General features: G+C 41.3%; 3 protein-coding genes across 9 annotated transcripts; 2 read left to right on the top strand and 1 right to left on the bottom strand.

Annotated features, from left to right (window-relative positions):
• The first annotated feature begins 384 nt into the window (after positions 1–384).
• On the top strand, positions 385–14,742 carry LOC128884752 (uncharacterized). 7 transcript variants are annotated; one of them, XR_008459461.1, is made up of 10 exons: positions 385–1,581; positions 3,601–3,689; positions 3,883–4,047; positions 4,137–4,253; positions 4,342–4,674; positions 4,748–5,313; positions 5,394–5,539; positions 5,625–7,000; positions 7,201–11,501; positions 12,269–14,742. XR_008459461.1 is itself a non-coding variant. In XM_054138350.1 (9 exons), exons 1-9 carry the CDS (start codon positions 1,554–1,556, stop codon positions 11,110–11,112), a joined length of 6,732 nt encoding a protein of 2,243 aa, XP_053994325.1. In that variant the 5' UTR covers positions 385–1,553; the 3' UTR covers positions 11,113–12,246. The 7 variants fall into 7 exon arrangements, 2 of the variants coding, with proteins under 2 accessions (XP_053994325.1, XP_053994326.1); XR_008459462.1 differs by having other exon boundaries at positions 12,285–14,742; XR_008459463.1 differs by having other exon boundaries at positions 7,201–11,254.
• A 311-nt stretch (positions 14,743–15,053) lies between these two features.
• LOC128884754 (major facilitator superfamily domain-containing protein 6) lies at positions 15,054–18,615 on the top strand. Its single transcript, XM_054138353.1, has 10 exons — positions 15,054–15,689; positions 15,885–15,996; positions 16,066–16,421; positions 16,492–16,641; positions 16,714–16,993; positions 17,052–17,245; positions 17,374–17,696; positions 17,764–17,939; positions 18,009–18,176; positions 18,285–18,615. The coding sequence occupies exons 2-10, from the start codon at positions 15,924–15,926 to the stop codon at positions 18,353–18,355; spliced, it is 1,791 nt and encodes a 596-aa protein (XP_053994328.1). The 5' UTR covers positions 15,054–15,689; positions 15,885–15,923; the 3' UTR covers positions 18,356–18,615.
• A 139-nt stretch (positions 18,616–18,754) lies between these two features.
• Positions 18,755–24,199, bottom strand: LOC128884753 (hamartin). Its single transcript, XM_054138352.1, has 15 exons — positions 24,063–24,199; positions 23,391–23,659; positions 23,054–23,319; positions 22,749–22,979; positions 22,493–22,686; positions 22,297–22,409; positions 21,991–22,232; positions 21,487–21,822; positions 21,227–21,403; positions 20,819–21,116; positions 20,515–20,738; positions 20,301–20,426; positions 19,835–20,071; positions 19,672–19,768; positions 18,755–19,539 (listed from the first exon to the last, which is right to left on the bottom strand). The coding sequence occupies exons 2-15, from the start codon at positions 23,497–23,499 to the stop codon at positions 19,031–19,033; spliced, it is 3,159 nt and encodes a 1,052-aa protein (XP_053994327.1). The 5' UTR covers positions 23,500–23,659; positions 24,063–24,199; the 3' UTR covers positions 18,755–19,030.
• Between the last annotated feature and the right edge of the window lie 294 nt (positions 24,200–24,493).

The raw sequence follows: 24,493 nt of genomic DNA on the forward strand, positions 1-24,493 counted from the left end.
TTTTATGCCTACAAAATTGAAACTAATTGGAATTTATTTTATTCTGCAAATATTACATGCATAATTTTATTCTGCATAATAACATGAACATTACTTTGAATCTTTTTTATATTCTTGCATATTGTTTGCATTTTGTAGTTTCTTGTGCATTCAAATTTCCTATAAATGCATAAAGATCCGCAGTCTATTTATATTTTCTTATAAAGGTCTGTTATCCTCTTCTATTTTCAGGTATATTTTATTACATCACATATAGATATACATAAATTATTATAATATACATATTTTATCGTGAAAAAATTTGCCCTGTCGAATCAGTTTAAAGCAATTTAAATTTTTCCCGCCTTTTGGAACACGGTGGCGCTACAGATCTCGAGTACACTGCGGAGAGAAGGTACCCACTGTGGGAGAAGTGGGGGCCGTTAGATATCCAGTCAAAGGTCAGTTCCGATCCGTACCGTGTCAGTAACAACACGGAGCGGTGTCGGATGTGCGTGAATGTGCCCATTCGAAAACAACAGAAGAATATTTAATATCACTGACACCGAACGAATACGTGTAAATAGACCTTAATCAATTACAAAAGCGCGTAAAAACAGCAAAACTACACTTTAACAAAAGTTCCAATTTACATTTTCGAACGCGACCATCTCGAACGTAATCGACGCGATTTTCGCGCGAAACGCGTCGCGGTTCGCGATGCGTATCTCGGTATCGCGTGTTCACAGGTGTACGCCCGCAGTCGCAATCCGCTGCTGCACAGTCCGCACCCGTACGTTCCGTGTAGTGCGTCTCAGAAAACTGTCCTTATCGGAGCATCGACGTATACAACGTACACGTACACGCGTACGGTGAAATCGAATTTGAACAAAATAGGAAAAACAGGGAAACGCAGTTAAAGAACGACCGAAGGCCGCGACGGTCGTGCGTTTCGTTCGAACGACAAAACGCACGGGAGCCGTCGAATCACCCCGGCGTTAAATGTGGCCGACGTGCGAAACGACGGTGCGGTACGTCGTTAACAAAGCTGGTGGTTGTTTTGAGCCTGGAGTGTTACCCGATTAGAATGGTTCCGTGTGTCGCGCGCATCGCTGGCGACCCGTAGTGTTGTGCCAAAATAAAATCGGCGTCTAGCTGTTCCTAGCTGGGAACTGCCAGTGGACGGATGCGCCTCGCCGTTCGGTCTCGTTTGGAAACGGCGGGACGAGCTATGCGGGATCGCGATCACCCGCTCTTTTGTTTCGAGGACTATGGGTGTCATAGCAAACCGCTGACGTGCGTCCCGGTATTTTAAAAGATAAAAAGAAAATCGGCCGAACGTGCCGTGAGCTGCGAGCAGTGTTTTCTTTTTTTTTTCTTTTTCCTACTTCTGGTTCGGCTCCGTGTCCGTCGCTCTCGAATCCGCGGCCCGGTGGATTTTCGATCCGACCTGGCCGAATAACACACCTGAGAACGGGGCTGCGACACGCGATATATTTCTCCTACGTGCGTGTTTTCAACAACCTTATCCGCCCTGACGTGATTCGCCCGGTTTGCCCGCCACAGGACGGGTTATGTTTCCCACTTTCATCGGGATTCTAGGTGAGCTTTGCGTTTCCTTTCACCCTTTTCCCCGAACGATCGCACACGGATCGGGATTTCCTTTTTTTTTTTTTTAATCTCTCCTCCGTTTCGTTTCTTTTTTTTTCTTTCCGTTCACCTTTAATCGTATCGCCAGCGATTATCTCTCGCGGGAGATCGATGCCCACAATCGAGAGTCCTTGTCAATGACCCCGAGTTTAGCAACACAATTGTTTTCATTGTTTTTTTTGGGTGGGGGGAGGAGGGGGGAGGCCTCACTCTGTTTGGTTTTTTTGTTTGGTGTTTTTTTTTTTTTTTTTTAAGTTACGTTAGATTCTACGCGGGGTGTCGATGCACGGCCTGGTTATGATCGTATTTTGGGATGTATTTATCATTCGGGAGATGTTTTGCTTGACTAGTTTGAAGTTTCTGCTCCTTGTGTGAACATTATGGGAGTTCTGTTGTTTGATGGAAGTTTTTCACTTGGTAGGGAATGGTCGTGGAATTGTTTTGATTGAAACTTGGAAAGCAGTGATTAGGATTCTTGAATAAACATTAAAGTCATTGAGAAATTATTGAATCGATTAGTTTGAATTTTGTGCTCCTTGCGTGAACATTGTGGGAGTTTTGTTGTTTGACAGAGCTTTGTCACTTGGTAGTGGTATCACAATGGTCGTGGAATTGTTTTGATTGAAACTTGGAAAGCAGTGATTAGCATCATTGAATAAACATTATAGTCATTGAGAAATTATTGATTCGATTAACTACCGTGTATCTTCATGTACTGTTATTCGAGTTTGGTTACAATGGTAAAGTCATTGAACACCTTGATATTTTTGGTAAAATGTGAGCCTTGATGTTTAGTCTCAAACTTACCATACCAGAATGTCTTTCAACTTGTGTTCGTCTTTTTAATTAGCAAATTCCTTTATTTTTATGAACACCTAATTGTAGATATCATCATAAAGTATAAAAGAATAACGATGATTCATCGAATGGTATACTTCCTTCTCCATGATAACAGTTTGCAAAGGGAATTGATATGAAATAATATAAATTGCACACATAATATTTAATCTCATTTAATCAATAATTTCTAAAATGTAGAATTATACAAAACATTTTTCCTTTAAATTAATTCTTTTTTATCAATTTTATCCATTGTATCGAAATTATGTAAACAATTATTCAAACTTAAACTTAACTTAAGTACAATAAAATGAGCACTAAATATTTAATCTTAAACCTGGAAAAACTAATACTAATCATAAACTAGTACAAGCATGTTACAATATAGATTACAGATTAAGTTACAAAAGTTTTGCTATCCAACAAAGAATCAGTTCACAAGAAATGAACATTACATTACATTACCTCTGTTTTATTGTTTCATTTCGACAAGATATATGTAACCTTAGTGAATATGTTTAAAGTAACAACTTATTACATTGCTCCCTGTTTTGTTCTCATGATTAATAAAGAGTTGTTACTTTTCTAAACACATTCATTAAAATTTCATTTTTAAAATTTATTTATATTGTCGAACAAAAATAAGTATTGCATGTCGAACAACATGTAGTTCAGAAAGTTCAAGAGTTCTGTTTACACAACCATTCTATCCTGTTGCTTTTTATTTTATTTTTTTGCTTATTAGAATTTTCATTCAATCTTAAAACTGATAAATAACTGTTTGGAAGTATTTGATGAGCAAAATTAGCATACCTTTAAGATTTTCTGACTGGTGGACTTGACAAGCTTCCCTCCCCTTGATCTTTCTAGGGGTAACGAACTTGGAGCTGTAACTGCATTCTGTTTTCTTAGATACCTAAGTCAAAGTTACTTACCAATTCTTCATAAACTAAAACCTTAAACATCTACAATATATTGATTATTTACATACGCAGTTGCATATGTACTTCTGAAAGTTTCCAAGTCGATGCCATTCCTCCACCAGTCTTACTACATGCGAAAAGAGACATTCCAGAGCTTAAAGAAAATCATAACTTGAAGGAACTCTCAATTGTTCCTTTATTTTTTTAGACATTCAATCGTGGTGGGAGGTGCCAAGTATAGCACACTTCTGCTCATTATTTAGGGCTGCCTTCAATCTTCTGGACTTTGATATTGAGGTACTTACCTAAATGCTGACTCGTACGAGTAGGCATCGCATATGAGACTTGTTAGTACCGCTTCAGCTTCCAGGAAATTAAATAGATCATGCTTCGGCTTAATTATGTTATCAAAGGCTTACGCATTATTCTTTTGTTGCTGCATTGTCTGCTTTTCTAGTTGTGTATACATATTCATTGTGTATTATTTTAGGACTTAGAAGAAGCATTATTAACGGATGGAGGAACGGAGGGACGTTTAGTACAGGAGCTGATAGTCAGGTTACTCGAAGGTTGTTTACCCAACGACACTCGCAATGACATCTCCACTTTTAATTATCAGATGTTTCTCCGTAGACTGTTTCGTAAGAAATGTCAGGTAAAGTAATTGTTTGCTACACTTTGTAACATTTCAAATGTATCCATGCGTCGCTATTAAAACTAACCGCCGTGTTATTCTATTTTCAGGAATACAAATGCGAGAATCCTTTTAATACAGATGTAGATTTCGAGTTGTTACCTCTTCGGCAGAAAGTAGAAATATTAAGAGCTCTCTGCGACTTCAGGCTTGACGCTGAAGACGTGGTACGTGTTTAAGAAACGTTACTAATACATAGAGTTAGTTTGTGGACTTTTATATGCCAACGCTTTCTTTTTATATTTCCGATACTAGGAGCAATCATTAAGTAATTTGGACTCGGATAGTCTGCGAGTCGAACCTTTAGGACATGATCGTAAGAATTCTGCCTATTGGTACTTCTACGGCACTCGATTATATAGGGAGGACTACGTCGATACTTCTGACAGCATCTCACACAAACAGAAAAGTAAACCTAGGGATAAAAAGCGCAAAAGACGACGAAGCAGAGTGGCTAAGGAGGAAGAGGAAGAGGAGGAGAAGAAGGAAGACGGTTTAATACAGGAGGAAGGGAAAGAAAGTGTTTGGCAAGTTGTCTGCTTCACTCAGCAGGACTGGAGTCGTTTAGTTGAGAAATTTCGCGATTCGGTAATTGTCTCATTGAACGAGCGTTAATATCTTTATCTTAAGACACTTCTAATACTGTTGTTGTACCACTTAGGAGTACGATACCGAACGTAAACTCTACCGTACTCTATCCGAGGATTTCATGCCGGAAATACCGAAGCTTTTTGATTTGAAGGAGAAGCAACAACGGCGCAAGTTGTTGCAACGTAACAGTTCCCGTGTTCTTCGAAGTCACGAGCCCGCGACACAGATGGAAACAGTCATGGTTAGATCGAAGATCAAAACTAAAACAAACAAAGGGAGCAAAAAGGGGACTCAGAACTCGAAGAATGTTTACGTTAAAGAGGAAACACCTCCGCCCTTGTCTTTGCCGCCCGTTCAAAAGAAAGGACGGCAGACTAACAATTCGTTGGCTTCTGCCGTTGGCCAGATCGTGATTCACACCAGGGACGAAGTGGAAGGATTAGAGAAAAAGAAAGGCGTCGGAAGTAACAGTGACGGGAATTACGTTGCTTCTAATTATGGGTATAAATTCGGATATTCGTTTGGAATCGAGGAAGAAGAGCGTCGCGTTGGGATGCATAAGGTTCTCGAAAGTCTCAAGGATCACGTGGATGCCTGGCCATTCATTGATCCTGTGGACGAAGAATATGCACCAAGGTATAATTTTATGATCGTGTTGTACTTAATATTTTTCGTTAAATTTGTACAAAGCACTAAATTTCTATTCTCTAATATAGATACTATAGCGTGGTACGGAAACCTATGGATCTTAGTACGATGGAGGAGAAACTCGACGGTGGTTTATACAAGAATTTAAATGATTTTAAACGTGATTTTGCTCTTATAGTGGATAATTGTAGGCAATACAATGGTTCCGACAATGGTTAGTATACTTTATGTAAAACAACGCGTTGTTACGCGATACTGGTATAGATCTCTAATTCGGATATTATTGTATTTTCTGGTAGAGTACACAGAAATGGCAGTGAATCTTAAAGATGCATTCGACAAAGCTGTGAATCGCTATTTGGAATCGGAAACATCCAGCGACGAGGATGCTTCGTCGCCGAAACCGTTCATCGCCACGCCCGCGTCTCCGTCGTGTCCTTCTCGAGTTTCGTCCCCGCACCAGAATCGTAAACGTTCGAAAAAGTCTACGAAAAAATCGAAATCGTACAAATCCGAGAGCAAAGGAAAGTCCAAAGTGAACGATAAGAACGAAGAAGAGGAGAAACGGGGGAAGAATTACAAACTTCCGAAGAAGAAGAGGGTGAAGAAAAAGAGTAAACGAGCGAAGGACGAAGAATCGGTGAACGAAGAAGAACAGGAAGAGCAAGAGAGCGAGGACGCCGTGTCCGAGTCGAGTATCGTGACTTCGAAGAGAAGGAAGCATATCGACGCGAACAATTTATTGTTGAAAACCAAAAAGCTGTCATCCAAAGAATCGGAGGAGTTGAAGAAGATGAACAAGAAGATTAGTAAGGAACGTCATCAGAAGAAGGAAGCGGATAACGTGCGGCCGATAAAAGAATCAAAAGAGAACAAAAAGCGGAAAGAGGACTTCGAGGAGGATTACGAGCCCCTAGTCATCGCGAAAAGTAAAAGTAGGAAGATCGAGAAGAAAGAGCTCGAGGAGACCGAGATACTTACGAATAACGCCAAGAAAAGTAAAGCGAAAAAGGTCGAATCTCAGGAGGACGAGGCGGAGCCGGATGACACGGAGAAAACTCAGCATATCAAAGTTAAGAAGAGTCGGAAAAAGGAGAAGGGGGCCTTGAAGGTTTCGAAGCCTGACGAGAAGTACGAGAAAAGTCGAGCGAAGGACAAAGAGAAAAAATCAAAACAGAAAAACGACGAACTGAAAAACGGGGAGATATCGAGCGAAATAGATTCCAAAGACTTAGATCTAGAAAGCGATTTAGATTCGAAGAAAACTCATACGTCTAAGAAAATTGCCGCTTTTATAGGTGACAAGGATATAGAATCCTTGGACGGTTTAAAGGATAAGATTAGCGAAAGGCGACGGGAGGAGAAGCTGAAGAATGAAAAAGAGAAACAGAAGAAACCGGCGAAAAGCGATCTTCACAATGTGTATTCAAAAAAAGTGCCTTCAAACGGTAGTACCTTTCACGACAGCGATAAAGCCAGCGCAAGACGACCAAAGTTAAAAAAGGGAATGAAAGAAGATAAAGTTCCTACCACGGAGGATGCGGTGAAAACCCAAGACCAAGAACCAACTGAAACAAAGAAAGTAAAAGTGGCTTCGACCAAGCATACCAAAGGATTTGGGAAGGAGGAAAGCTCGATACAAGCATTGAATCAAGCGACGGAGCAAACACTCCATGTAAGAATATTTCACATTTATATCTTTGCCAGTAAAAAGTAATACTCTTGTACTAAAGCTAATAGTTAAATTTCTCCAAACGATGAACACTTGGTACTTCTTATGAAGGTTTAGAAATTAGTTTATTTTTGATATTTTATATTTCATGTTGAATACGTATTCAATGCTTTTTTCCTTTCTTTTTTTTTATCTTCGAATAGGACATCAACAAATGGCTAGATGACGCACCAAAGCTTTCCGAATTTTCTTCCGGGAGCGATTCTCCGATATTTCATTCTTCCGTTGAGTCTGGTCGGTCGGGACCAAAGGTAGAAGCACCGAGAAAACGACCAAGTTCTATTAAAATCTTTGGCCCTCACGGACCCACCAGACCAAAAAAGATACAACGTACGATCGATCGTTTGCAGCCTGGTAAAAGCAAGGGGAACTTGCTTTTGAAAAAACCGCTCAACTTACCGAGCGTTAACGCTAACGAGACAGCTGTTAACCAGTCGGCGAGCGACACCGATCAGGCGAACAAGAACGCCGACGAGGAACCAAAACTTAGTTTAGGAACTGTGTTGAAGAACGTAGACTCCATTCAGTTGATTTGCAAGAGCTTAGTCTCCTCGCCGAATCCGAATTTTTCGAACGACGACGAGGAAGAGGACCACAACGCTCTCCCCGTGGCACCTGTGCCTAGCTCGAAAGAAGAGAAATCGTCGACCGGAAAACCGACGACGCAGACGCCAACGGTGGCAGAGGAATCTAAAGACAGCCAATCCAGCGTAAAAGAGACTCAGAAGCCTAAAGCTGCGACGCCGAACTTGAGCGCCTGGTTCAAAGCGTTCGGGGCACCGAAATCGAAGAAGAAGGACGAGGAATCGGAGGACGGCGCGGCTAAGAAAGACGGCGAATTGCCAGAGGTGTTCTGCGGCAGACAGAGAAGAATGAGCACCGGCGGTAGCAGCGTGAGCGAATCCGTTTCCAGTTTCTCTCAAGAATCGCCACCTGGACGGGCGGGTCGATCTCCACAGGGACAGCCCGTGATGGCCTCGGTCGAGCCGCAAATTAGAGGAGCCGGATTCTATCAGGACGCCCTGTCGACGGGAAGTAGTCCTTACAACAGTCCTTACTACGCCACACCTCCTAGATACAGTGCCCAATTGCCGCCCACTCCGTCTCCGCAAAATCATCCGCTGTCCCCGGCTTATCCGTCGTCCTCTTACGAACAAGCGCCTCTCTTTTCCCAGATACCGGCTCAGCAATCCCATACAACGTTTCAGAAGTCCCCGCAGGAGAGTTCCGGTGAAGTGTATCACCAATTATCGCCCACGTTCCCGCAGCGTTCCCCTCAGGCCAGCTTTCCTCCGAATTCGACTCCGCCAGAGACCTTCAATCAACAATTGCAACCCGCCGCTATTCAGAATCCGTCTCCGGTCTATTCGCAACACTCTCCGCAACCGATCCAGCAGGTGTTTCCTCAGCCTTCCCCGCAACCGCCACCCACGAATTACTCGCAACCGTCGCCACAGCAACCTCCTACCCCGAAATACTCGCAACTCTCTCCGCAACAAAACGCAACCAATTACTCCCAGCCTTCTCCTCAAGCCTCTAGTTACTCTCAAGCGTCGCCTCAGCAACCACACTCCCCGTACTCTCAGCCGTCCCCTCAGCCACCGCCCACCTATTCCCAGCCGTCTCCCCAACAGCAACACTCTCCTTACGCCCAGTCGCCGCAGCAATCGTCCAGTTACTCTCAGCTATCCCCGCAACCGCCAGCAACCTACTCTCAGCCATCCCCTCAGGCCCCGGCCGTATTTCCGCAACAATCTCAACCATCGAACTACTCCCATCCATCTCCGCAGACCCATTCCGCCAACTACTCGCAGCCGTCGCCTCAACCTCTCACCGTGTACTCGCAGCCGTCGCCTCAACCACGGAATTACTCTCAGCCGTCGCCCCAGCAACAGATTCAGCCCTTTCCCCAGCATTCCCCTCAGCCACCCGCCACGTTCTCTCAACCCTCGCCTCAGAACGCGTCCTATTCCCAACCGTCGCCGCAGCCGCCAGTCAATTACTCTCAACCATCCCCTCAGCAGTCCGTCAATTATTCCCACTCGATCCACTCGCCTCAAACCCCTCAGAATTACTCTCAGCTCTCCCCTCAGCAAGCACCACCCACCAACTACTCCCAACCGTCTCCCACGCCTCAACAGTCCCGCAACTTCTCTCAACCGTCACCGTCGCCTCAACAGTCTCGCAGCTTGTCACAGCCGTCCCCGTCGCCTCAACAGTCTCGCAACTTCTCTCAATCGTCGCCTCAACAGAAATCCGTCTGCGCCTCGCAAGCATCGCAACAGTCCTCGAGCTACTCGCAGCCATCCCCGCAACAGAGTACAAACTACACGCCGCAACCGCAGCCGTCTAAAGGCACGGAGGATCTGTCACAGAGCACGGCCGCAGCCTCGCCGGCTGCCGCGAACTACGCCCAAGGATTCAAGCAGAATTCCTACATCCAATCGCCAACCCCGTCCATCAGCGAGGCAGAGCATCGAACGGAGTATCTCAAGTCCGCCGCCAGCACCGCCGAGAAGACCCCGACCGGGGACCAGCAACGAAACTTCGCCGTGGGAACGGAGGCGTCGTTGAACCTGAACGCCAACCATCAGATCTATCAATCCACTAATCAGTATTCGGCGTTCGGGAACAATTACCCCAACATCGACCTGCAGAGGTCCGTCTCGCGCCAGGAACAACCGCAACAGCAGCAACAGACCCAGGAGCAACGTTCCAGCTTCGCGGAGCTGACGGAGTCCCTGAACGCGCAGAAGTACGTTCAGCAGCGTTCGTTCCTCGGGAAGACGTCCGCCGCCGGCGAGCAGCTGTCGACGCAGGACCAGTCGCAGATACTAGCATTCCAGCAGAATCTGACGGCCCACGAGCAGCTCTATCCGAGCGGTTTTCAAGCGTCCGGGTACTCTATGCCGAATTCCAGACCCGTGTATCCCAGCCCGCATTACTTCGACGCCGGCTCGAAGACCGCCACTGGCGGAGCTGCTAACAGTTCGGCCAGTAACCTGCCTCCCGTTAAGAAACGCATATACAACGAGTCGCCCAACGAGGCGACTCGTACCATAAACCAAGAGCCTACAGGTAGAACAGGTCAGGAGCAGTTCAGTTTCGATCCGATAATGGGCTTGCCTCAACCCGACACTGTTTCAGCCAGTCAATTCGACGCCGCGTTCGTTGGGAACTTGACCGATCCCGTGGCCACGAATAACGCTTACGCACGTTTGGGTCTGGGTCTGGTGGGTCGCGCGAGCAAAGAGCAACAGCAGCTGCTGACCATCCCTCGACCGCCCGCGACCAAGTCCGAACATTTAGCGTACTCGAGGAGTCCAGCGCCAGGTGCCGCCGAGCTGGACCTCAATATTCTACAGAGCTTGCAAACAGCGGCCAAGAACACGCAGGGTATACTGTCCATGTCTCGCAGAGGCGGGGACACCTTGGCCACCGGTTCCACGGCCGCGCCGACGAAGACGAGGAAGAGCAGGAAGAGCAAACAGCAGCAGCAACAGGAGCAGCAGAACGTCGCGAACGTTTCGTCCGCGGTCAGCACCGATACCCAATCGACCGGTATACCTGGCTTCTCGCAGTATACAGGGACATCCGCGGACTCGATCAGTCTGAAGAACACCGGCATGGTCCCACCAGCTGGAAGTGCCTTCAATTTCGCCGCGTCGACCAGTACCACCACCAGCTCAGCCTTCTACGACAAGGACGCGACAGCTGCGGCGTTCGCGTTCTTGGACGAGTTTCGAAATCCAAACCGATACTACAGCATGGCCCTGAGGCAGCAACAACAGCAACAGCAGCCCCAACACCCGCCTGTGACGGACGCAGCTCAGCAAGCCTGCAACAAGCTCAGCAACCAACCGCCGAGAAACTATCCGCCTCATCCTTTTCTTCATTCCGCTCAGAGATCGGCGGCGTACGGTCCGCCAGTGTCCGCGTACGTCACGCCTCATGGACCGAACCTAACGATGGACCCAACCGCGTACCAACAGTACATTCATTCCCTCTACGCTCTTCAACCGCCGCCGCATCATCATCGACCGTCCTGGCTTTAGCCGTTAAAATCTTTGTAAAGGGCGTCTTAAGCGTTTTGTACGACGACATTTCGGGCCGGATACACACCGTCCTTCCGCTAGATGGACGAAATAGCGTTTTAAACCAGGGACAGAAATTGACGGACGTTCGCCGACCCAGATGGTATGTTGACTTCATTGCTCCAACCAGACCTGGACGATTTTCAAGTAACGTTATTTTCGAGATACTGTTTCACCTATTCTTATTCACCTGTTATTGTTGTGAGTTTGTAGGCGTCGAAGTTGAACCAACTCGAAGTTGAGTCCGTGGTATGAAGGAAGGTGCGAGACGCCAGCGGTGGATTGGGGACACAGGAACGATGGGAGGAAGTTCGTGCAAATATGTGCTCTGTTTGAATTTTGTTCCCAAGGTACAGCGATTTTTGTACTCCGGCAATTCCTGACGAGTGGTACAGTAATGCTCGGTTAATTGAGAGAATTTCATTCCTGGATAAACGAGAAACTATATTTCTTCGCATCGAGCAATTGTGGATTGGCAACTGCGAGAATAAAAACCCAACCAGTTGTGCTCTAAAGCTCGCCGCATGCGTGTCAACGTGGTAATCGCTAATACGTACTACAAATTGTTATATTCCGTATATTTGAGATACGAAAAGTCGAGTTTTGGAAAATAATTTTATTCCCAGTTAATTGATATTCTTCGGTCACAATTTATCTCGTTTAGTCTGGCACTACTGTGCAACTGATTCTAATTGACATTCCTGTTGTACAAAAATAAGCTATAACTCAGGAACAAGGACAAATAGGGCATATGTTACTATGGACATTCTTTTCATTATTTGCATGTTCCTAATCTATCTCTGACGCGTGTCCCAGATATTAGTATACATCTTATACAAACGTAGTCAGATTTTTCTAGAAGAATTTTTAGCATTAAGCGAGGAATTACTGTATTACATTTTTGAGATACTTTGTGAAATAACTTTGAAAGTAGTGATTCTGTGAGATAACGAAATATCGAAATACTTTTGGAAATAACCGACGTGTTCAATGATATTTAATAGTTAAGTATCTGTTATCACAAGTAAATCGATGTCTCGGTTATTTCCAAATAACGTTACGGGAAATAGAAGACTGAAATACGATTTCGAAAAGTTATTTCTCGTTTTTATTTAAGGAACAAATTTGCCCAGGTCTGGTTCCAACTTCGTCGCGGCTCATTCTCCTTGTTCGGAACACGTGGATTGTGCAGAGCGTTCTGGAACAAATGTGAGAGATATAACAGACGCGCTGGGTAAGTCCTCGATAAAAGTCACAGAATCGGGTTGTCTTGGAGACTTTTAACGAGTATGGTAGGAACTTGTTTCTTTTTTTTTTTCTTTTTTCTTTTCTTTTAACTGAATCCAAGACGAAAAGAGTGAAGGATAGACCGAAAGTGAGCAAGATAGAGTAAGCAAATGCAAAATAGAAACTGTAATATTTTATATCGTTTCTTCGTGAGAGCATTTTTAATTTTCAATTAATTGGTGAGACTGATAAACATTAATAGGGGGAACATTTTCCTTAATTTTCAAGCTTATTTCACGTCTGTTATTTGTCTGACATTTGTTCTGGAATAGCCTTTGCAACTCAAGTCCGGGATTAATTTAGATAAAACTGTGTTTACCAGTGCTTGTGAGTGCATTTGATACTTTGTACCTTTCTCCTGTTGTCAATCATAGTTGCAGTTTAATAGATAACACAGTATAGAGATGTTTCACTTGCGCGTAGTCTGTGTCGGTTACCGATGATCGGCAATGACAGCAGATACATACAAAGTTTCGCTCGAACGCCGTTAGATGGCGCTGTTCCCCGATTGTAAACACTGTTTCATCTAATCGTGCTTCTCTGCGATCATAATCAGAATTTTCGTTCTCGTAAAAACATCGGTACGGATGTTTCTTCTTCCTGGATCGTTGACCTTTCTACCTTTAATATTAGCAACTGAAACATTTCTTTCGGTTTTTAGCGTAATTATTTATTTTATTCGTCGATATGTGATCGTTTCACAAATATTTTTTTCTTATTTCGCTTCCGTCCTGGAATTTCTGAATTAATCGAAGAGAAACCTCGGTACCGATATAGCAAAAACAAAAACGCGAGAGGAAAATTCTGATTACGATATTCCTCGAGATCATCCATTTGAAAATAGCACCGTGAACTCGCGAGCGTCAAACAGTAAAAGAAACGCGTAAAACTTGATTCTTGTTCTTTCGTTTTTCTCGAAATGTTTTTTTACTGATTGACCAGCGAACGACAGATTTTTAAAGCTCTCTGGAATTAGGGTACCCGGCCGTTACACCGCGATTGTCTTTACCCCCTCCCCCTACTTCGCATTTGTTTTCTTGTACATTATTTCTTTTTTTTTTTTTTATCGAGACGATACGAAAAATCTTGGACATTTTTACACGATTTATCAGAGGAAAAAGAAAGGAACTGAAAATAAGAAATATTTAGCTTTTATTCGGTAATCTACTATGTAGTGATATGTACATAAAGGATAAGCCTACTTCGCGTAGGAATTTTTGATAGTTTTTTCTAATGACTAGTCGACGACTTAGACGTTTAAGTTCAGTCGCTAGTGACCGGAAGTCATCTTCTATCAAAAGTTCCTCTGTCTACCAACGCTCTTACACCGTCTCTATCTATCCCCCCCTCCCCCTCCCCCTCCCCCCTCTTTCAATCTCTGTCGATGTATCGGGATGTGGAATTATGCAATATTCGATTTTTTAGCGAGGAGAACATTATATTACAAATCCGCTCCGTGACAGTGCTCGTAATTTTTAGCCTGTCGTGAATATGTCCTTTACCCGCATCATTATTTTTTTTTATTTTTATTTTTTTTTTTTTTTTATGTTCGAGCAAAACGATAAAAAGAAGGAACAGCTAGACGAAACGTAGAGGTTATACGTGATTTTTAAATTCAAAGGAATTCTGTATAATATTGAGCGCACTGTTGCTGGTGTATCTTAGAGTATATAGATTTCTATAGTTCGTAAGCTAGTTTTTCCGTTTCTTTGTATATAAAATACATATCTCCTTCATAGACGATGTGCTCGATGTAAAAAAATGATCTGCAAAGTCGAAGACCTTGTAGAATCGTCCGCGGTAGATTAAAAAATGGGATAACGTAGGGAACTATAGATGCGTGCGTGTGCGTGTGCGCGGAACAAGTTGATACGCGAGCCCGTATATGTGTATGTATATGCCTGTGTATGACTGGTTGCGTGGATGACCGGGTGTATGGGTGTATGACTCTTGTATGAAAACGAAGAAATAAAGTATAATACGCCGCAATCATACATTAACCCACCTTATTGCTAAAAGAAACAGATGGAAGCGGTATATTAAAACTTATAAATATATACATATATATTGTAAATGTATATTGTAAATGTATCGATGACAGATTAAAGCACAGTTTGTTACAAAATCGTTTTCGCACTGCCGTTCGAATGAAATATTTTAGTAAGTAATGGTAATTGACGATTTCAAGAAACTTCGTTCTTGAATGGTCTCGCGAAGACACGATTATTTATCGAAGTAATTATAAATACGGGGTGTCCCAAAAATGTTATAACACCTTGAAAGGGGCGGTTCAGGGGGTGATTTGAAACAACTTTTTCCTTAGCGAAAATGTTGTCCGAGGCTTCGTTGAGGAGATATTAACGGAAAACACTGACCAATCAGAGCGCGAGTATGCCGATGGAGCGGTCGTGGGAGCGAAGACTACGCGCTAGGCGGCCACGCTCATAGGCTACCGCGACCGCTCCATCGGCATACTCGCGCTCTGATTGGTCAGTGTTTTCCGTTAATATCTCCTCAACGAAGCCTCGGACAACATTTTCGCTAAGGAAAAAGTTGTTTCAAATCACCCCCTGAACCGCCCCTTTCAAGATGTCACAACATTTTTGGGACACCCTGTATAAAACTAAGTAACATTTTTCGTACACCGAAACTAAATGTCTTTCGAAAGAGTACGAAAGAGTAGTTACGTAATCACACGAGGCGTCGTATTCTTTTATCGGCTATATTAACAAATGTAAATTTGTGAACTGATCGATCTAATTGTCCGCGGAGACATTCTTCCACATTCTCCAACCAACTTTCGTTGTAAAAAGTTCACGTCCATCGCACATTGATGGAAACGTGATAACGAAAGCATGTGTAATCAGTACGCAAGTGCTCGTTTTATAGTGATGTACAAGAAATTATTTGCAATTAAGAGTCCATAAGATGCGTAGCGTAATATTAAATGGAAACGTGACGAGTTTATAGTAACGACACAAAATTTAACCTCTACGCGAATGCATAGAAGAGAGTGAAACATAATAGCGCGGTTGGAATGCGAATATGATAACTACGAGTACCGCCTCCTTCCCGAGTTTCGTAGTGTAGATGACGAAAATTGTAGATTCAGCAACCAGAGTCTATAATTATAATAGCAGACTGTGGTAAAGTGCTACTGAGCAAAGTGCACGTGTCGTGGAAGACCGTCAAGTACTCGTGAAACATGTTTATCAAAAACATATTACAGAGTTTATAATTTTACCGTCGGTGTACGTATTATTGCGAAAAAAATTATTTTTACACATATACGTCCTTAAATGTCGTTCGTTTTCTTGCATGCACGCCACAATTAGAATTATTTAATAAGAGGAGAAATCAACTTTGAAAAAATATCGATTTATGGATCACGTGTAAATGATACGCGATTGTAAAAACAATGATTTATAGATGTATTTCATCCACAGATAACGTTTTACGAGTTTAACCTACCGTGTACCATACGAATGTATAAAATGTTCGAAATCATAAATAGAGAACTGCTACCAATAAAAGCGCACTATTTTCTATTCAATGCTGGTGAGTAAAATATGTTAAATTCGAAGTTATGTAAGGAAATGTTATGAATTCGAATTTTCTGTCTTTCAGCTACTGGACCAATAGTGCCATTTCTACCAACGATAGCTAAACAATTAGGTTTCTCTGGGTTTTTAGTCGGAACTATATACACGATACTACCAATTTCGGGTTTAATAGCGAAACCCTTGTTCGGTGGTTTGGCAGATAAACTCAAAATTCATAAAATATTGTTTCTAATATTTCAAGTAATAGTTGCTATATCTATGTTCATGATAAATTTTATACCTAAAATAGATAGTACTGCGAACGTTACTCTTATTTGCAATGGCGACGCATCTTTAGAAATGTGTTCAAAGAAGGAATTTTCTAACAGTGTTTTAAAAGATGTAATAACAGAGACCATGCATTTAAATGAATCATGTCAGGTATGATGTCTACATTAAGCTTGTAGAACAAAGTATTTTATATCTCTAATTTATTACTTTTTTTTTTTAGGTATCCTGTAAGGCTACAAAAGAAATTTACACAGAAATGTGTTTAAATTGGAAAGCATCTAAATTTTGTAAAGCAGCAAATTCAAGTCATATTGCGAATTCAGATACATTTGACTTTACTTTAGGATTCGATGTGTTCGATGATTCCTATGTAAGATATATTAATTCGTTACATTTATATATTAAAGTATAACAAAGAAATATTAATAATTTTATTTTACAGTTGAGCAAGTGCATATACATCAAAATTCTTACGGCTACATTCTTGGATAATGTTGCACATAAGCCAGCTTGTAAAAACTACGTTAAGACAACCTGTACAGCCACATGCAAGAAAAATCCAACTTTTAATCGGTTGTTAAAAGAGGTCAAAGATTCTCAGACCAACACCATGCAAAATTCGATGTATCAGTACCAATCGTTTCTGTCTGCAACTATAATAAGTTGGATTGGAATGGCAGTTGTAGTCAGTATAGCGGATGCTATATGTTTCAATCTCCTTGGTCAGTACTGCGTTGATGGCTACAAATTTTATACTATTCTTACATTTACTTATTACAGGTAACGAAAGGAGGAAGGATTACGGGAAACAGAAAATGTGGGGCAGCATTGGCTTTGGTATTTTTGGAATAGCCGCGGGATACTTGGTAGATTTTTTTAGCGAAGGACAACAGCAGAAAGATTATACCTGTATATTTTATATTATGTTGATCACTATGATATTCGATATTATAGTATCAACAACTATAAAGAAGGTACATTTTTTTTTATATAAACCCTGGTACAATTGAATATAAATTTACGTGGTACAGAAGTCTGATACCTTTGTTTATCGAAAGAATACAAAATTGCCAGATAATGGGGAAAAACAGTATTGTTACAGAAAAACGCAGAATCCTTAGAGGATGAGCCATCGATAGTGTGGGAACTATTTACGGTCTGTAAGCAGGCTAATATGTTGACCTTTGTATGGTGGTGTATAGGAGCTGGAATGTGTACTGGAGTAGTATGGAATTTTCTATTTTGGTACACCGAAGACTTAGCAACTAGTTCTCAACTAGCATGGCTTAAAACCTTGCAAGGGCTGTTGACTGGTATACAATGTTTTTTAGGAGAACTACCCTTTAATTTTATCTCAGGAACTGTATTACGAAAACTGGGCCACGTGAACGTTATGAGCTTGGTTTTATTGATTTATGCAATTAGGTAACTTATACGCTACTACCATAATAAAAAGTTGGATTGCACATTTTGTAATAACACTTCCTTATAGATTCATGGCATACAGTACAGTGTCAAACCTATGGTGGTTTTTAATTATCGAGATACTTCATGGGCCATCATTTGGTCTCTGTTGGCCCACTATGGTATCGTATGGTGACAAAGTAACGCCACCTAATACAAAAGCCACTATACAAGGATTTATTGGTGCTATATTTGAAGGAATTGGTTAGAAACAAAAAATTGAATTTCTTACATGTAAAAGAACAAACTCTTACTATCGCTAATTTATTTCAGGTACATCAAGTGGCAGCTTAATATGTGGATGGTTAATCAGCATATACGGTGGTGTTACCACATTCAGAGTATTTTCAATAGGGGCATTGGTATGGTTGACATGCTTTTGGCTTATCGAATTATTACTCCGAAAAGTTAAAGCGTCTCCAATTCACATGGGCCACAATCGTGAGTAAGGTTTACGTAAATGCACGAATAAATAGAAAATAATTTTTGGTACTTAACGAAACCTTTGATCAACGAAATATCGTTTTATTATTGGTTAATCTATTCCAGATTTGACAAATTACGCTAATCTAGACGACGCAATTCTTATGACAATGAGTCGCGAATTGCAAACCTATTAAAGATAGACATAAAATTTTATTTAGAAATTTGATACACTTATATATTGTTTACTTAGCAATGGCTGTTCTAATAGAACGTGGTAACAATTATTGGTACTTGAACTTTTCATGCATTCGCAATTAATTTTATGTCATTTTATACAACGTCGCTGTGTAAACAAAATATTGTTCAGTATTATGTACTAATAGCAAAATTTTATTATCATAATCGATAATATATGTTCACTTTTCTACAATAAGAAATAATTGTTTTACTCCCGATTCCGTCAACAGGGCGAACTTGAGCCAACTTTGAACGTTTTTAATTAAGTTTCGCGGTTCTTTATCTACATAGAGGAACATATAGAAGGACAGCGAAGGATAGTTGTTAGAGGATGTGTTCAGCCGAGACTTAGAAAATTGCTCACAAAATATCTCAACCATTTATTCATTGTGAATTCATTTTTCAAGAGTGAAATCATATCACGCTAGTAATTTGATTAATTACCAGTGTATTTTCAATTATTTATCGAAATCACGCGATAATAATATTTTTATGAATTCCGCATAATATGTCGATAAAAAGCTACAAATAACTTTCTTCTGATTTAATACCACGGCACTGGATAACAGTTGCTCGCGTGCAAAACAGAATTGCTGCATGCGAAAAGACTCGATGGCCGTTTTTGCGTAGCGTTAGTCTTGTTTAGGATTTCGTTTCAGTTGACTATGGTGAGACGGTGAAGTCGCCTGAACTGGGACAGGCTCGACGATGACTTGAAGATTAGAAATTTCGCCTGCGGTATCACAACAGTCATTCATCATAATTCCAGTACCTGAATGAATAAAGGCAAGGCTTCCTTCACTGGAAGAAGCTAAACTGGCCGACAGTGGAGGTGATCTCTCTTTAGGTGATGCCGAAGAAGCAAGATTATTCATAGCAGTGGCACTATTCGTTGCCTGTTCCAATGTCCCATGAAGCTCGAGTATACGACTTTCAAGAAGAAGATTGATTTCGACTTGCGCTTTATATTTCGACTCGACGGCCTCTAACTCGGACTCGTGTTGATCTTTCGTTTCCTGTAAAAGTCGTTGCAACTCTACGAGTTGCGCTTCCTTTCGAGCGTCTTTATTTTCTAGTTCGCCTAGACGCACTTTCAAAGCTTCTACGAGAGATGTTCGCGACTCCAATTGTCGTCGTAAATCTAAAAACATCAAACGATTCATGATTTATTACAAATCATCGTATCCATTGCGATTATTTGTTAAAGGAGTCATAAGTGATATTAGCTACTATACCTTTTGATATCGTTAGTAAATAATTCAAACGCACTTACTAGTTAATTCTTCCGCGTACGATCTTTGTATCTGCGTTGCTTCTTGTTTACTCATCGGCGAAAGACCACCCGTACTTTCTTGCAGTTTCGCTTGCGCCTATGCATACAACATTCGATACACCAAAGGTCGCATAAAAGAATAAATAATTTATGAAGATACTACCTCTCCGAGCAGAAGGAATTTCTTTTGTACGGTATCGAGAGTCCGTTCTAATTCTTTACTACGATCCGCAGCTTTCAACGCTACCCTCAATCGATGCCCCGCATCGAAAAGGGAAGCGTCCGTGGAACGAAGTCGCTGTTCACATTCCACCAACTTCTTTTGTTCGTTCTTCAATTCGACTTCGACAGATTGAAGAAGATCCTTAACCGTCTGATTCTGTCGTTCTTCTTCTACACACTGTACATTTTTAATCACGTTACTGTATGGATTTTATAAACGGACTCGTGCTTATAGCCAACGAACAATAATCATAATGCTCGTGATTATTCTAATACGACATATAATTTTGAACAACTGCTTATTGGCTATAAACGCGAGGCTGTTTTATCTTTGTAAGGGCATTCCGTTGGAAATCCATGGATTTTCATTAGGTATTTGATACAAATAGAATCTTTGGTTAGATTACCTTAGTTTGCCAATGATGCAATGCCTCTTTGTATTGTTGTTCAGCTTGACAAGCTTCTCTCTTGTTACGTTCTAATTCAGCCTTCAAAGCCTCTACTTCTTTTTCCATCATTTTCAATCGATCAGTCTGTGATAAGAACTTCGTGTTTAGCGATAGCTAGAGTTAAAAAAAAAATTTCGATGAATCTTATCTCGAGCAAATAATGTCAACTGACCAACGCATAATTATGCTCTTCTAACGCGCGCGAATCCCTCAGTTTACCGAGAAGTCTTCGATTACGTTCGGCGTGAACTTCTCTACGTTGTCGTTCGAACTGCAATTGAATTTGCATGAGTTGTAACAGTTGGCTTGCACATGCAGCGTCTAAACCATCTTCCTCCCCAGGTTCGTCTTCGTTGTCGTTCTCTTTCCTGTGCTTCTGTTTGATTGGATTAGCCCCTTTAAAGGAATCGTTATTGCTATGTTAAAATTTTTATCAATCTATATTACGTGATTACTAAATTGAGTTTTATACTGACTCATTTTGTCACCGGAAACATTACTACTGGTACGTGTGCAAGCTTCGACGTATCGATCGAGCATCGCAGTTGGCGACAATCTGTATTCAGCATCTTGTTGAACGCGTTTCTGTACATTCATTTGATTTTTTTGATCTAAAATGCCCAGCAGCAGATATTCGTACGGGAGGTTATCAGACGTTTGAGTTCCAATCTCTTCCAATCGTTTTCTCCCGATCTCTTTCAATTCATTCGTTGTTTTGTCAACGTTAACTTGATTCTGGATATCCATATCCGGGCAAGATTTACTTTTCCGAACCTACAAGTGTAACAAACATTCGTTCGTTGAAACACTGAGTTTTTTCCAATTAAAAATACATGACCTTAATAACAAATCACATACGTGAAATATTATCCGAAACATTTTACCTTGCAAATAGAACTAGAATTCGAATATTGTGCCGGGGCTTGACACTGAGAATACAAACGCAGTTGATAAACCCTCCCGAAAGCATTTTGCATTTTCTCATTGCTGTTTTGGTGTCGTTCAACGTATTTCGAGCAATCGTGTTTCCCAGCAGCTTGAGAGCTTACAATTTCTAAAACCTGCACAACACACGCAGACATATCTACCAACTTTCATTAATATGCAACGCTTTTACATAGAAAAGTTAGATAAAATACAAAACCTCTTGATCTTCCTGCCAAGAATCGTTTTTTCCATTCTGATTAGTATCCACTTCTGAAAATCTCCCGTTTTCGTCAACGTTCCCGGACGGCCTCGGTTGGCTAACGCCTTGCCTATCCGCTATGATTTTACTTATCCTGTGCGAAAGGAATCCATGCGCGTTGCTTCCATCCCCGCTTCCAATTGTAAAGCTGGTTGTCGCGGACGCTGATGGATTTAAGGGAACAGGTGTCGACGGTCGAGAATTCGATCCCACTGTACCGTTACCGAACGCGGAAAGAGCACGTACTGCGGCAGATCCCACAGGTACTTGTTTTGCTGATAATTTCCGTAAATCCTGTGTCGAATTCATAAATTTGTATTATTAGCAGAAACGATGTGAAACGAAAAGAAAGACAATTCTTCTGAAAACGATATCAAATTTATAAAGATTACAACGTAATAAAATAGAGAGAAATGATGTTCCTCGTAATTCTGATCAACGCCTTGTTCTTCGCGAACGTACTTTAACGGGAGTTGTTTCGGGTGTGGCTTCAACCGCAGCTTCTGGCGGAGATGTGCCACTTCTGTTGTTATTGGGCGTTGAAGGAGCAGATCGTTGTTCGTGAGATGTAGCTGGATACGGAGGGCTAAGCGGTGGCACCGACATACTTGGAGACCAAAATGTATCATCTTCGCCATTGCTGGTAGCTTCTAATGGTGCTACACCTCCGCTAGCGTTTATTGAGGTATACATAGAAGAGTGATCTAGAAAATGTATCTAGCATAATTACATTCGTAGCTACGTTTGGTCCCAGTAAAATTTATTTACCTAAGGGCGGCGTAGAGCGTGAATTTACAGCGTTGAATACTTCCTCCCGACATTTGTCTAACGTGAACCGACCACATTCTGCCATAACATCGTGGTGTTCCATTTTTTTCCACCTGATATATAATCGAACGTATAGTAAACGTATCGTAAAAGATTTTATATAAAGTAACAACAGTTTTCGTAATATAAGATATACCTAGCGGCAGAAATCTCTGCATCTTTAGATGCAGTAACGAGTAATGGATGCATACGCACTGAATCCAACATTGGCCTAATTGTATGAGTAAAAGTAGCCAGTTGGTCTCGCTGAATATATTGTTGTTTCAAATATGAGATGAAGTTGCAAGGATACATGGCATATAGTCTGTGGAATAAACTGTACAGTCCCACCTATAACAAATCGGGAACCATTAATTGTTTATTCGTGCCTTTAAACGAGTATCGATACTCACTTGTAGATGTAATAAATATAAATGATTTTTATCGATAGTTCCTGCTGTCGTAAGAGTAAAATGCATAGGAGTAGCAAACAAAGACAACGACTGATGATGGTAATATGAAGCCAATCGGCCGAACACGTCAAAAATTTCTGAGAGGTACGGCCCTAAAGCAGCTGGTAACATTGGTAATAGCATTACCAACAGAAGAAGAGCGCTCATGAGGGATAATGTATCTGCTTCCATCTAAAGTCATATCATTATATTTATTTAACTATACGTTTAGCTATGTTATTTATTTTTAGAAAATTTAGATTTACCTTAAGTAACTTCAGCAAATCCCGAAATAAAGCATGACCTGCAAGTTTATACAGCCAAGTTGGTTGGCGACGAACAATATGACCTAGTAAAGTAAGAGTTTGAATTCTTTGGCTGCTGCTTCCAGGTTTGGAAAGAGCTTCGGATAAACGATCTAATAGATGCTTGTCATGCGGATCTCGAACGCCGGCTAATACTTCGACGGCTCGCGAAGAATTTGTAGACAGATAATAGTCGAAAAGGCCATTGACCAACCAATTGTCTTTCGCTGTAGAACATTCAAAATCATTAGAGAGCACAAACACAAAATTTAAATCCATAATTTACAATTTTACTTACTACAGAGAAAAAGTTCGTGGAATACTTTCTTTATTTCTTCTACTTCCCCGAGCTTGTTGGATTCTAATAGGTTAAAGAGATCGGCAATGCCTACGGAATTGATGTTCATCTTGGCTGCGCTAACTATTTTGGCATGTGCAAACGATACTTATCCAGATCATTTGATCATATAATGGAAGTAGAAGTGAATTTGTAATGCTTAGCTTCATCCATCTGTCATTTATTATGTGGGACAGTCTTCGTATGAAGCGAAGGAAATTTTTAAATACCTAGAAACAAATAATACGAAACTAAAAATGAAAGTAATTCGCTAAATTTAGAAAGAATTAAGATATTTTTTTAACTGCATGTTCGATGAACTGTCAATTTATGCGAATCGGCATATGAATTCTCGTATCGCAATTCTGTAAGAGAACACCGTTCACCGGGACGATATCAGGATTATCCAAACGAGAATTTCATATAAGATATTCCGAAATTGTCAGTGGATATTTCATTCTAAATGTATAAAAAAAAAAATTTGTTGGTTCAGTTCTACGATACTCGTAAAAAGGTCATTCGGTACGATGTCCGTAAAAGATTTTCGATGAACATGACTTTGGTATTTAAATAGAACGTCGAACACTGAGTTCGACTACAGATATATCGGTAAAAATTAACGAATTAACTTACCCGAAGTTCATCGAGTACTTCGACAAATTTTCGAGAATTCTAAGGCGATCGCTACACCATCGCTGATATACCATATACCGTAGATTGATGTCGCCACAATAGAAGTAGCGCCACGATCGCGCAACGATTAATGTGCGTTCCGAAAACTGTAAAAACTGATGCACTGGTAGCAGCCAATCACTGAATTATAGAAATACTGGTTTTAGTATAGCGGCGCCATGGGTGGGAAAATGTAAGTTTGAAGTGAAAATAGTTCCCACTGTGGCAATTAGTTTTTCAAGTCTTATTTTATCCAACATAGTCGTTGTGCAATCGAGTGCACGGCAACTTCGAGATGACAAGAGAAATGATAAACGAGCTACTAGGGGTTGCCGCATAACAGGCGCACCCCTGCGCCTACGAGATGGCAACCGAGCGACAAAGTGGCGAGT

This window comes from Hylaeus volcanicus, chromosome 2 (genome assembly GCF_026283585.1).
Source record: "Hylaeus volcanicus isolate JK05 chromosome 2, UHH_iyHylVolc1.0_haploid, whole genome shotgun sequence".
Lineage (NCBI taxonomy): Eukaryota > Metazoa > Arthropoda > Insecta > Hymenoptera > Colletidae > Hylaeus > Hylaeus volcanicus.